Source organism: Colias croceus, chromosome 11, assembly GCF_905220415.1.
Source record: "Colias croceus chromosome 11, ilColCroc2.1".
Classification (NCBI taxonomy): domain Eukaryota; kingdom Metazoa; phylum Arthropoda; class Insecta; order Lepidoptera; family Pieridae; genus Colias; species Colias croceus.
In genome coordinates, this window is record NC_059547.1 from 6,321,902 (window position 1) to 6,335,447 (window position 13,546).

Here is a 13,546-nt window from a genome sequence, read left to right on the forward strand (position 1 = left end):
AGCCTTAGGTTTGAGCTGTATGTATGTATGTTTGTTTGTTCGTATGTTTGATTCTATGTGCGCCTCTGCAGTCTAAATGGCTTGACCGATTTCTATAAACTAATTCCAAATACATTTAAGTAAAATTTGACCTAGGTAGGTCATTTAAAATACTAATGTATTTTTGTCTTAAATTTACACGATGATGAATGAAACAACTTTAAATCGCGGTATTTATTACTTTTTATTTTTTTTATTTTTATTCTCTAATATCAAGATTGCTTGCGTCGCAGTATCAGTGTTGCTATATGAGCGACGGTGGCGCCCTCATTTTTTGTCATCTCTTTTGTGTCGCACTGTAGGTTAAAGCAAAGGATTTTTTTAAAGATTTACATGACCTGACATACAGGTTTTTACCTAGTTTGGGAGTCAGAGACTTCAATATTTCAAAATGTAAAATCTTTTTGTCAATAAAGAATTTTTATTTTTTTTTTATTTAGCGCCCTTTATTGAAAATACACAAATTAGTGCTTTTTTGCTGTTGGTATACCTACTGCTTTTTCAAAAATTGAGTTGGCAGCGCTTATAATTATCGTCCGATAGTACCTACCGCTGGCATATCGGTGTCGACCTTAGATTATACGGTGTCGACCTTGTCGACTCCGATATCCGATATCTGATCGGATAATGTGAAAACGCGAGATCTGTGATCGTATCATCAACAAATCATCAATCATGGTATGTCGAGTGTCAAATGTCGATGTCAATTCACGTTTCACAAATTCACAATACACAAGGTTAACCAATGAATGACGTAAAATAATACCTACTATATAATAAAATAATTACCTAGCGGATGGCAAATAAAACCTAGTTTAATTAATACAAATTATTTGTTATTTTCTAATTAATCAATAGTTTATTATATCAAGCAAAAGAAACTATGGTCCTATAATGATATCTGCACCACTTGAACTCGCGTAACATGCTCATTGCTCAACTATAAATAATAATATTACATATCAAGTTCATGATTAGAACTAGAGATTAATGTAGAATAGTTTTTTGTTGCGCCCCACACGCGTTTGCCGTTTGCGATTCACTATATAAGACGAAATATTAATTATTAAGTAAACTATGTCGAATACAGTATTTAATGGTGTTTCGGATAGATACAAAGGTATAACCGTTTTTTCACAAGAGGAACCTTGTGAGAAAGATGAATTTAAAGAAAAACTTTTAGGTGAGTGGAAATGTGGTACTTTGTAGTACCATTGTTTAAGTTTAAAACCATTTACTGTATGATTTTAAAACCATTTTTGTAAAACTTAATTAAAAGCCTAAACTAATATACATTATAATCCTAAAGGACATTAAAAATTTTAGACTTATTACTCTTAATCCATTGAGCCCCAAGCGGCCCGATCGGTCCCAGACAATAGATTTTCTAATGTGTCTGTGGTTCCGGGGCCTGAGTTATTAAAATTAAAAAAAAGGGATTTAAGGCTTTTCATTTCTGAAAGTTTAAGTCTGATATTAGCAGTGTAATATGGGGCATTTGCTTCTATTCCTTGTAATTATAGGTAACTGATTACCGATTCTCCATCTCCAAAACCCCTTCTACAGCACTGTGCAAGTTATTTTCACTTAGGGTAGATTTTTCAATCGTTGGTTAAAATTTATCGATGAGTATTACATAACAATATAAAAATTACCTGTGAACTGCCAAAATATGGGTAAGCCACAAATTTTTGGGTATTTTATTTGCTATTGATTATTTGTTGTAGAATCCTTAAAAAAGTGGGTAACTGAAGAAAGAAGATGTATTTGGTTCAAAGTCAATATTAAGGATGCATCTTGGGTTCCAATATTAGCTGATGTAAGTATTTTAATCTATAATATAAAAATGAATCCCAAAATGTGTTGGTGTTGGCATAACTTTAGAACAGCTGAACCGATTTCTTTAAATCTTTTTTTATTATATTCCTTGAAGTACGAGGATGGTTCTTATGTAGAGAAAACGTGAATATTTACCACAAGCGAAGCCGGGGCGGACCACTAGTACATAATATATACATGTTTAATAAAAATATTAAGTTTTATATTGTAATTTTAAATTTAACTATTTTCGCTTAGTCAATAGGATTTATGCTTAGTGGGATGGCATTTAATTTTCAAATTTTTGCCCTTGATTTTCCTTAGGGTTTTTTATAAGCATGTACTATGTCTTTATTCTTATTGATTTATTATACATTTGAAATTCACACTTGAATAAGTGCACTGTGTAGGTTAATAATATTTATAAAAAAATTCAGGAAGGGTTCAACTTCCATCATGCTAGAGGTGACTTTGTAATGATGTATAAATGGCTGCCCCTGGATAGACCTGCAAACTTACCTCCTGCTTGTCACACAAACCTCGGAGTGGGAGGGCTTGTGCTAAACAGCAAGAATGAAATGCTTGTAGTGACTGAGAAACATTTTGATTACCCTCATTGGAAGCTGCCTGGAGGCTATGTGGAAAGAGGTAAAGAAAAATCTTTTATAGGTATATATTTAAAGATACTTGTCTATACTAATACTATAAAGAGGAAAGGTTTGTAATTATGTATGTATGTGTGGTTTTCACTCATAAACTAATGGACCGATTTTGATGAAATTTGGCACAGACAATCTTTAGACCCTGAGAAAGAACATATGCTACCTTTTATTGCGAAATATGTACCACGGGCGAAGCCGGGGCGGACCGCTAGTTTGATATAAAAGAGATTATTTGATTTATAATATGTATTTATTATATGGAAAAAACTCATAAAAATTGATAAGATTGTTCTAATTCAGATATACTATAACTCACATAACACTACTGCTTAGAATCTTATTTCTGAATAAAACACATATATGATATTAAAATTTTCAGGAGAAAATATAAAAGATGCTGCAATCAGAGAAGTTAAGGAGGAGACTAATGTAGATGCAGAGTTTGATTCCATGGTGACGCTACGACACACTCATAATGCAATGTTTGGCAACTCGGACATTTATGTTGTAGTAAAGTTAAAAGCTACATCAGACGAAATTACAAAATCAGATCTAGAAATCAAAGCATGTAGGTGGATGGATGTAAACGAATTTCTAAATCATCCTGATGTACATGAATTTAACAGATTCATTGTAAGACAAGCTTTAGATTTAAAAAATAGAAAGATCAAATTTGATCTTCAAATGAACACAGTTAAAATTTCTTCATTTGTCCGAGATATAACATGTCTTACAGTGGAAGATATTAAAGAGAGTTAAATGCATGCAATTTCATTGGTATGATGCTGTTTTAATTTTAAACACATAAAACAAATAATTGATCAAATCATAATTCATAAACCAGATTAGTTGATAAATTATATTCTAAAAAAACAAATGTAATATAATTATTAAATAATACAATTATTTTTGAGATGTATAGTTGAATATGGCAATAGTAGAGGAGCATATTATTATGAAAATGAAATTTATTAGAGGTTTGAATATTGCAGACATTTTTTTTCTATTTTTTTTAACACACCTTCATATTATCATTAATCTTAAAAGCTCAATTTGGGCTCCTCTAGGCTCTATGAATAAAATTCTCCTTTCAATGTTTTTGACCGACACATTCCTAGCACAAAATATATTTATGTATGCATAATATTATATTTATAACTTTAAAATTACTAATATTATATTTCAGTTTATTAATTATTGTTACAAATTTACAGGGTATATACATTAATCTGATAAGCACAATTTTTTAAGTTGTAATTAATTAATAGGGGACCAGTTCACTAGTGTAAAATAAACAAGCATATTTTTGTATGGAATGTAGGAATCTTTCTTTCAAGTATTGCCAGTCACAAGAAAATTCTAGTCTTTACCATCTTGACCGCATACTTCAGAAACTATACACTAAGACTGTTTATTTCTTGTGTTTCTATATAATTTAATGAATCTGTATAAATGTCACCAATACTATTATTGTCTTACAAAATTTAAATTGCAACTTCATTTAAGGAAAATTAAGCATTATGGTTATTGTAATTGTTTTACTTAATAATATGATATTATAGATTTTTTATTTTACAAAGGTTTTATTGTTTGTTAGTATATTTTTATGTTATGTTAATCACTTCATGTTATATTGCAGTTATTAGTTTGTATAGATTTTATGAATTATTGGTAAAAAATAAAATAAACAAAATATCATTGCCATCTGTTTATTATCATACAATCCAAGAATGTTATTATGCAAAAATAACATTATTTACTTTGTTAATATTTACAACTAAAATACAAATTTGTGTAATAATTTAAAAGTTTTGTTATTTGTTAAAAATAGCAAGGCATATTATAAATACATTGCATTTCATGTGTTTTTGGAAATTTAATTTAATTACAGGGACACACAATCAAGGAATAATTGACCACTGAGCATAATGCTAAAAATTGAAATGATAATCAAACCAGATTATAAAGGTTCATTTTATATAAAACAGTCAACAAATATACCTTGAAATTTCATTAATAGGCCATCCACACGTCAACAACGTGACAAACAAGAAACACATAGGGATGGCACTATACAGAGAAGTGAGAAGGAAATAAGTACATCTCTTTTCTTCGTATAGTGCTGTCCCTATGTGTTCGTTGTTTGTCACATTGTTCAGCAGACAATATGTGGATGGCCTAATATCACCTTGATACAAACATTTTAACACCAGTATACCTAATCTATATTATATCTGTCTTCTAAAACTCATTCCTTAATCTATATCTGGAACATTTGCTTTTTGCACCACTTTACTACTTTCGTCATCTGAACTGTCCACATCTCCTATCATAGATTTCAAAAGGCCACCTAACATAGAATTTGGATTTTTATTACGCTGAGGACGTTCTATACCAAACCATATGCGTCCAATGTTATCCAAGTAACCAGAATAATTAGGGTCACGTCTTAAACTGACTGCATACCACTTTCTTAATATTTGAAACTTCATTACATGTTTTCTGAAAAGAAAAAGAACATTTTTTGATATGGATATTTATAAAAGAATAACAGTTAGAAAAATAATAAATTGGGCCGAAACATACACTCATTATAATCATTGATAAAGATTATAATCTTGTAAACGGTGAAGACAAACATTGTGAGGAAACCAACATGTCAAAGAATCAAAATTTTGACATCATTTGACATCTGCAAACCTGCGTTTGGCAGTGTGGTGGATTATGGTCTATATCTTTATAATAGGTCCATGTCCCAGCAGTGGGAATTAATGATGGATATTTGGGCTTATGATAATGTTTAAAATGTGTAAAGTTTTTTTGCTAGTAGGTACATTACTCAAGAAATTTATATACAGCGTGTATATTTCAGCTTATTTTTCCATTAATTTATCTTATATGCCTATTTTTTAGGTTAGTTTTTGGAAAGCATTCAGAATAAAAAAAAGGAAATACAAATACTCACTCTTCAATAGCTCTCAAGAGAAACCATAAAAAGTTCAAAAGTGGAAGTATATATGGAGGACCTTGGGCGTTTATATTAGGATGCGATTTTGTGTATTCATTTAAAGCATCATCTGCCATTTGCTTGTTTCTCAAACACAGTATTTGTAAAACAGCTTGCGCTATAAACATGTCTATTTCTGAGTTCAGTCCTTTTGTTGTGTGAAGTTCTATGAGCATAGTTGCATAAGTTGCACCGTCACTAGAATGTAAAAAGTGTCTATGGGCTGATGTGTACTTCTTTTCCCGCCAATATACCTGTGCAATTCTCTGAAAAGGTTTTGTAATAATTAAACAAAATTTAGGAAACAGTTCCAAGGTTTCAAATTACATTAGAAAAACATAACTAACAAAGTCTGTAATTAAAGAGTTAATAATAGTAAAACTGTTTGATTTAATTTAAAACAAGATTAACAGTTACAAAAAACAAACATTGGAGATAGCAGTCCACAGTTCGCTACACAAACATAGTAAAAAATAATCTTTTCAATTGAATACTGGATTTTTTTAAATAAAACTACACATAGAAGTTCTTAATAATGATGAAATAATCAGACCAACAGAATCAGTTTAATATTTTTTTCTTACTATCAATTTCTCGTACCTTATGAAGCAATGGATGACCTATTTTTCCATCATCCATTGACCATTTCACAGCATTTATTAGAAATGTGTCTCTCTCTGGAACACTTGCATTGATCAATTCAAATAATTTAGCTATTTTCTCAATCCATTCTTCTGTGGGCTTGGTTTCTGATTTTGACAAAACATCTAACAAAAGAATACTCAGATCAGCTCCGCTGCCTTGCTGATCGCGTTGTAGCAGTATCAATGCTCCATTATACAGTAATTGTAACAAATCACTATATTTCTTCTGACTTAAATACCTGTGAATTCACGATTTTCATATTAGCCTACAAGATTAAAAAATGAGTCACCTTTGATCAATTTTATATTGTTTTTGTACCTAAAATAGAGAGTTCTGTACATTTGGTGTGCTTCATAAAATTTCCCATCATTAACCGACGCTTCTAATTTATCCAAAACTCGTGAAACACCTCTCTCACCACGAGCAGCCATAATCAATTATTATTAAGAAGATTTAAGAATTTAAATTATTTTAACATCACAAATATTAATTTACGCCATCAATATTCCATACAACCTGAACCACATGAAACCTAAACGTCAAATTTATCCAAAAGACGTACCTATGTCACTTGTGTCACTTTCACATCATTCACTAGCAATTCACTAGCATAATTTTATAGTTTTTGATTTATTTTTGGATACATTTTATTTCTCTGGTACAAACAGGCGCAACCAAAATATACATCTTGATAAAAAATAGTAGGAAAAATGAGGGCGACACTTTAAAGTCCCTCCTCCACTAAATTACTGAAAGGAGACATGCAAGCAGTTTGAACATTGAGCTAATTACTACGTATAGAGGAGAACCCCGAAGAAAATCTGTGCGCCAAGCGCGGCGGCGGCGGCTAGTGAGTCATAGATTAAGCGATGTCATCGACTCACCGCCATAGAGGCGAAACTTCCTAAATATTCTGCCTATTACCAATTAAGAACAATCAATGTACTTAACAAAAAAAAAATTGATACGTGGGTAATTTATTTTCATATTTTCATGTTTTAACCTTTTTTCAAACACACCACAGTAGATTATTTTCCACGATAAAAATTTACGTCATTTAGGTAATATTACTATCTAAACATCTTTCATACCAAATGCCAATTCTTAAATTTTGAGTACATATATGACAAATGACGCAAAATGGCGCCTGCCAAAAATTATGCTCGAACCAAGTTTTAAAAATGATTTTAAAGTTAATTACCGATGAAAAGTTTTCATTTGCACTTTGCCGCATTACTTGAATTATTAGTGCAATATCGTAACACAATCGAGGGCATATTTGATGAGTTTCATGTTTTTTTGCTATAAAACAAACAAGACATGAACGCAACACAACGCATCGCGCTAAAGCGACTGAGTGCAGTTATGCCATATGGCCTATGTTGAGCGGAACATAAACTGTGATGTACCTAGGTCGTGTCGTCTCCATACATAATATTATATCTCAATGAGTTTGAAGCGATAATTTATTAAAAAGTTCAATGTATGTACTTAATAGAGTTGAGGTGTACGTATATAAACCAATTTTAGTTGATTATAAATAAAAATAAAGCTTTGGACTCATTGTAATTTTAATGTAATAATATTCATAATTTAGCACTCGAGTGACCGCGTTAGCAGTTAGATTAAACTCAGGAAAAAAATAAGCAATAGGTAGGTACATAAAATTTGAGTTAGTTAACTCTCGTTAGAATAAAGTTTAATGTATTTAGAATGATTTTTATGGTTTTATAATTCACATCTCATGTATATACTTATTGTAGTAAAGCAATAATTCCTATTTTACCTAGGTACTTACTTTTTAATAACTGTCAGATATCCTTGGAATATTACCTACCTACGTACCTAAAAGAGCTAATATACCAAATATACCTACGGTACTCCCTTGTCTTGTCTTATATACCGTAAAAGAACAGGAAATAGTAATTATCATGTAAATGTCAATAAATAACTTTGAGGCCTAAATAGGTACCATTGATTAGGCGGTCCGCATAGTGGGAGGCAGGTGCTACATATACTAGTAATATAGTTTATATTATGTGCCTATACTCCACGTATGACCTATGTTTATATTATTATGTGCACGTATACCGACACTACGGTTTGGCTCACGGACCATTGTGTGGATATGAAAACATAAATTTGCAAGTGTCTTTATTTTTGACAATGGCACAGAATACTTAACTAGGTAAGCCACAGAACATGTATGTTCTGTGAGCTAAGCAATGGCCTAAATCTTGGCCTAAAGTCTTGCCTAAAGTAAATAAACTACCTACTATGACAATAAGTTAGGTACCTAAAAGTTTTAAAAAAACTTAGTGAACTACCTACGTCCTACATATAAGGTATACTACTTAGGATATTAAATTAATTCCTAAGCAAACGAGTGTACCTTGGAGTGTACACTGAAGGCAAGATTAGAATTTTGGCAAGTCGGGTTCCTTACTTTTGCTTTAATTTAATAAAACAAAATACCTATTTTACAACATCAAATGTTTTCTGTGACAAAATTTATTAAAAGAAGACGTCGTCTTAAGTAGGTACATGGACTTAACGTGCACAAGATTTACGGGAATAATGCATTTTATAACAGCTTTGCTTGCAAATGCATTATTTATGACATGCGATGTTTATCGATTTAAGCTCTAAGGCTATGAGATAATTTCTATGTTTTTTAAATTAGGTATTTTATATTTCCTTCTCATTTAGTAATTTGTGTGACAATAATCGAAAAGTGATGTTGGTCGATGAAATTGTAGATATGATTTTACATAAATGCAATTAAAGTTGGATTTAAATAAAAACTTGCAGTGAGTTTTTGTAAGTACCTATATAATGAAGAGGAAACATTTCTATATTTTTATGTATGTTTGTGAATAATGTTTTCACACAAAAGCTACTGAAAAAAATATTTTATCATCAGATTATTACTTAGTAACATTAAGGCCTGCAGCTGTGACCTGCTATAAAATAATAATAATATATCCACTACGTAAAATAATTAACTACTTACTGGTTCTGGTTGAATGAAATCACCTACCCACTTAAATATTTATAAGTCGAAATAGCTCTATGGAGGTTTATACTACCTCAACTGAAACTCTATCACAAACGAAAAGATTACAAGTAAAATATTCCAAAGACAACACGTTTACCTACGTTCATGGAATTAACAAGTGAAACTCCACATTAATAACTAATTGAAACCGAGGCATGAAGTTCGGAACGCCACCCTTGAAATTAGGTACACCCTTACTTTGGCGACGTAGAAGCTAAATGATAACACTTAATTATGAACCAACTTTTAATAGATTTGAATTAAGTACAGTTCGGAGTTAGGTAGGTAAGTCACCTATTTTTATTATGACAGAAGCTATATAGCTACGCCAGAAATAATTATCAAAAAATATCACAATCTTCAGCACCAAACAAATTATTTTGATACCATTAATTTTTTTTCGTTGTATTACCAATTTTAATTTATAGTGCCAATAACATTGTGTCAGTGGCAGTAAAAGGAAAAATTCAATGAAAGGCGTGACCAGATATAGAATATACATCGGAAAATTGCATTCTGTAAATGATTCAAGCATATACTCGAAAAAAAAAACGTAATTTAAGCCAATGTTCATTTCTTCAATAAATAATTCAACTTGCTCTTGCTAAAATCTTTCTACCTAACTGTTGTTGTTGTGCAGGAATATTGAATAAACTTGTATACGATAAATAATATTATAATGAATCGAATTTCCAACTCATTAGGCGTCTGGACATGTCTAGTTTTATACATAGACGTATTTTAACTATCAGGTAACGTTTATATTTAAATACAAATCTACCCTAATATTTAATATAAATAATTTATAATAATATAATACAACATATGAAGATTTTCATTGCCTACCATTTGATTTAATTACAATCTTTTTACTAGTCAAAATCTAAAAAGTAGGCACCCATACAACCCATACAAATACCTACACATAAATAGGAAAATACGATCGCTTCATTTTTTAGAGATGTAGCCTATTAAAATAAAAATTCAGTTTTACGTGTAGGTGTAATAAATCAGGGAATTTATAAAAAAAACACCAAGTCTTTCTGTAACAAAAAGTATTGAAATAGATATTTATAATAGGTATACGTATCCTATCCATCATCCTATCGTTCCTACTAGTAGGTACTACATATTATAAATGCGAAAGTTTGCGAGGATGGATGTGTATGTGTATGTTTGTTGCGTTTATAGTCACTTTCACGAAAATACTACAGAACCGATAACTATGAAATTTAGCACACATATAGAGGGTAACTTGCATTAACACATAGGATAGGTTTCATCCCGGAAATCCGAGTGGAACGGAAACTATGCGGGTTTTTCTTTAAAAACGCGGGCGAAGCCGCGGGCGGAATGCTAGTCATTATATCTAAGAAACATCTTGCCAAATTAGTCTATTAGACACATCATTCATACAATGTTTCTTCAATGAAAAATTCCTGATTATTACATTTATAGCATTTTTAATAAATTATACAAAATGTTTATAAAGTTATAATATTATAGACGCGAGCACGGTATCTGCATTTTATAGTCCGTTAGGGAATTTAGGATCCCATTAAGTTGGATATTCGATATAGGATATAAATAGTTCTGGTAATATTTTATTAGAATGTGTACATAACTCTTATATTATAATATCGACCAAGACTAGATCGAAAAGTGTCGAAATTCAATTGAATCAAGCGTTTAATTTATGCTTGTTTAATCTTTACATAAGTATTTATTACATTCTATATCATTCCAGATAACTTATTGATATTTCTAGTTACTTCATTCAAAAAATGTAAGTAGGTAAGTAAGTGTAGCACTAGGTTATAGGTACACACATAACTACTTCGGAATGTAGCATATAAATCGAAATTCTACTTTGAGAATTGCAGATAATTATAATGGAAACCGCATTGATGCCGACTGTTGGGTTAACCGAGCTATCTTCGGCCTTCCGTGACTATAATTACTGCCTCCATGTATGTTCCAATACAGCATATAGACTGTCCAAAGTATCAGCATTTGCTAATTAAATGTTGAAAAGAGAAAATATTCAAGTTTAGAATTGGTGTATGAAAAATACAATTGGATCATAAGACCTTCATCCAATTATAATTCACCTTCATAAAAGAGAAGAGAAAGTGATATTAATTATATTCAGATATTGTATTTATTTATTTCATACTTTTATATTATAATTGACAATAGACATAAAGCTATACCGAAGGAAAATATAACAAAAATTTGAACAAATGCTTACTTAACGTGTACTTAACTATATACTTAGGTATTATTTAAAATTACATACGTATATTCATTTTATTTTAAAAGACAAGAACACTGACAAACAATAGATAAAAACCACGCGAATCGGAGGTACTTTGTTTGAAGGTGCGATTTTTCAGAAGCTTTCTGATAACACCTGGCATAGATAGATGGAACTCTAAATCGGCTTTGAAGAGAAAATGTCGTTTAAGTTTCAGTCGTTTTATGGTTTAATATGGCTTTATTGTAAGATTCAAAAATATATTCTGAAAACATTTTTCATTTTAAAGTTATAAAATCAATCAAGCATTTTGTAATATTTTAAAATTTGTTTGAAGCCGCAGTATGTTCATCTAGCCATTAAAAACGATGCTAACAAATTCATTGTATTTTGATAAGCATTTTCTTATAATATTTGAGAATATGATGAAAAAATAATACAAAAGTTCGAAGAGATTTCCAGTAATATAAGAAGTACTACGGCGCGCCGCTCGCTTTAAGTGGATTTTTTGTGCTATTGTTTACATCTTAGAGTTATTTGTTAAGATGTTATGACCTAAAATATAGGGATGAAATGTTTTCACTACAATTTCGAATTATGATACATAAAAATAAAAATTATTATTTGTTTGCCCAGGGGAGATCATTTTATAAGTGACTTATGGACCCCTGTTTTTAGAAACAGATAGCTAGGTTTACACCTAACAGAAACGTTGGTTCATACTTCTAAACTTTGAATTCATATGAAATATTAATGAACTTTGTCTATTACCTTGGATATAAGTATTTGCATTCCCGTTAAGTCAGCACAATTTGAAGTTTTATGATAACGTCCATTTTAACCCAGTGGATGATGTTCTTTTTGGCTTCCGATTGGCTGCATTAAGTTTAAATATAAAATATTAAAAATTACTAATTTAAACATTAGTAAATGTATACCTACATACGTCATGTATTTGTAAAAAATGTACGAAAATTTTTGTATTTTATATTGGTACGTTACATCTGTGGTTACATCATATACAGAGAACGTCGTACCTACTTATAATATTTCACTGCATTCACGCTTGACAATCTCCGATGCGTGTTATTCGGAAGATGTGCCAAGGTATTTTTAGTGCAAAGATAAATTTTTACCTCTCGCTTAATACACTCAAAAGTGATTGAACCGTCTGATCGCTGCTACTATTTATATTGAAAATGGCTAAAAGATTTGGCATGCTTCCAAAACTAAGGTGTAACTTGGTTGACGGGAACCGGTGAATTGACTATAGGCCCCGGGCTATTCTTAAGCTTATTCAATTGAAAACAAACTACAAAGTTTAAGCTTGCAAACAAATATTCAAGGCGATATTTTAAATTTCATCTCACAACTTTTTATTTAAAATAAAATTGACGCCACAAAAACCCGGTCACTGCGATATATTTTTAGGTAAAGTATTTCTATGTACGATATTTAAATGCAATTATCTATGCATGGTAGAATTCCGTTCGTGACATTTATTTTTTTATTTAAATTATTTCACTGCACTACACTTTACAATGAAAATGAAGGAAAAACTTGAAAAAATAAACAAAGGTACAATAGGCGGCCTTATCGCTTGCCAGCCATCTTTTCCAGGTCACCTCAGGCAAAAGATAAATAAATTATAGTTTAAAAAACTATAAATTTTCTACTCCTTACTTGCTTGCTATTAAAGAGTGTACTTTGAAATTGAGGATATAGACAATTACGTATTTCATTAAAATAATGAAATCGGTCGATAATGGCGTTCGTAACGCCTATGTGTAATAAAATGGTGTTAGAATAATATTCTTTAATTTACTAACCAAATAGTACATACACTAATGCATACCATGTTATACCTATAATAATTGATACTAAATCTAAACTAAAATACATTAATAAAACATAGCATATTAAAATTATAAATATAATAGATTATATTACTATTATATTATTATATAGATCTACAGTTATTACTACTTAATTTTAATCAAAATTTTATGAAACAAATACATAATATATTAATTTGATCTATATTCTATATGTTTTTATTA

The 13,546-nt window shown here is 30.5% G+C and overlaps 2 protein-coding genes across 3 annotated transcripts; one reads left to right on the top strand and one right to left on the bottom strand.

Moving 5' to 3' along the window:
* Positions 1-790: 790 nt before the first annotated feature.
* On the top strand, positions 791-4,217 carry LOC123695466 (nudix hydrolase 8-like). 2 transcript variants are annotated; one of them, XM_045641324.1, is made up of 4 exons: positions 791-1,222; positions 1,767-1,858; positions 2,295-2,505; positions 2,899-4,217. In XM_045641324.1, the coding sequence occupies exons 1-4, from the start codon at positions 1,117-1,119 to the stop codon at positions 3,276-3,278; spliced, it is 789 nt and encodes a 262-aa protein (XP_045497280.1). In that variant the 5' UTR covers positions 791-1,116; the 3' UTR covers positions 3,279-4,217. The 2 variants fall into 2 exon arrangements, with proteins under 2 accessions (XP_045497280.1, XP_045497282.1); XM_045641326.1 differs by lacking the exon at positions 791-1,222 and adding an exon at positions 1,471-1,562.
* An 89-nt stretch (positions 4,218-4,306) lies between these two features.
* Positions 4,307-6,718, bottom strand: LOC123695467 (Golgi to ER traffic protein 4 homolog). The gene is made up of 4 exons (XM_045641327.1): positions 6,490-6,718; positions 6,127-6,409; positions 5,485-5,792; positions 4,307-5,021 (listed from the first exon to the last, which is right to left on the bottom strand). The coding sequence occupies exons 1-4, from the start codon at positions 6,600-6,602 to the stop codon at positions 4,775-4,777; spliced, it is 951 nt and encodes a 316-aa protein (XP_045497283.1). The 5' UTR covers positions 6,603-6,718; the 3' UTR covers positions 4,307-4,774.
* Between the last annotated feature and the right edge of the window lie 6,828 nt (positions 6,719-13,546).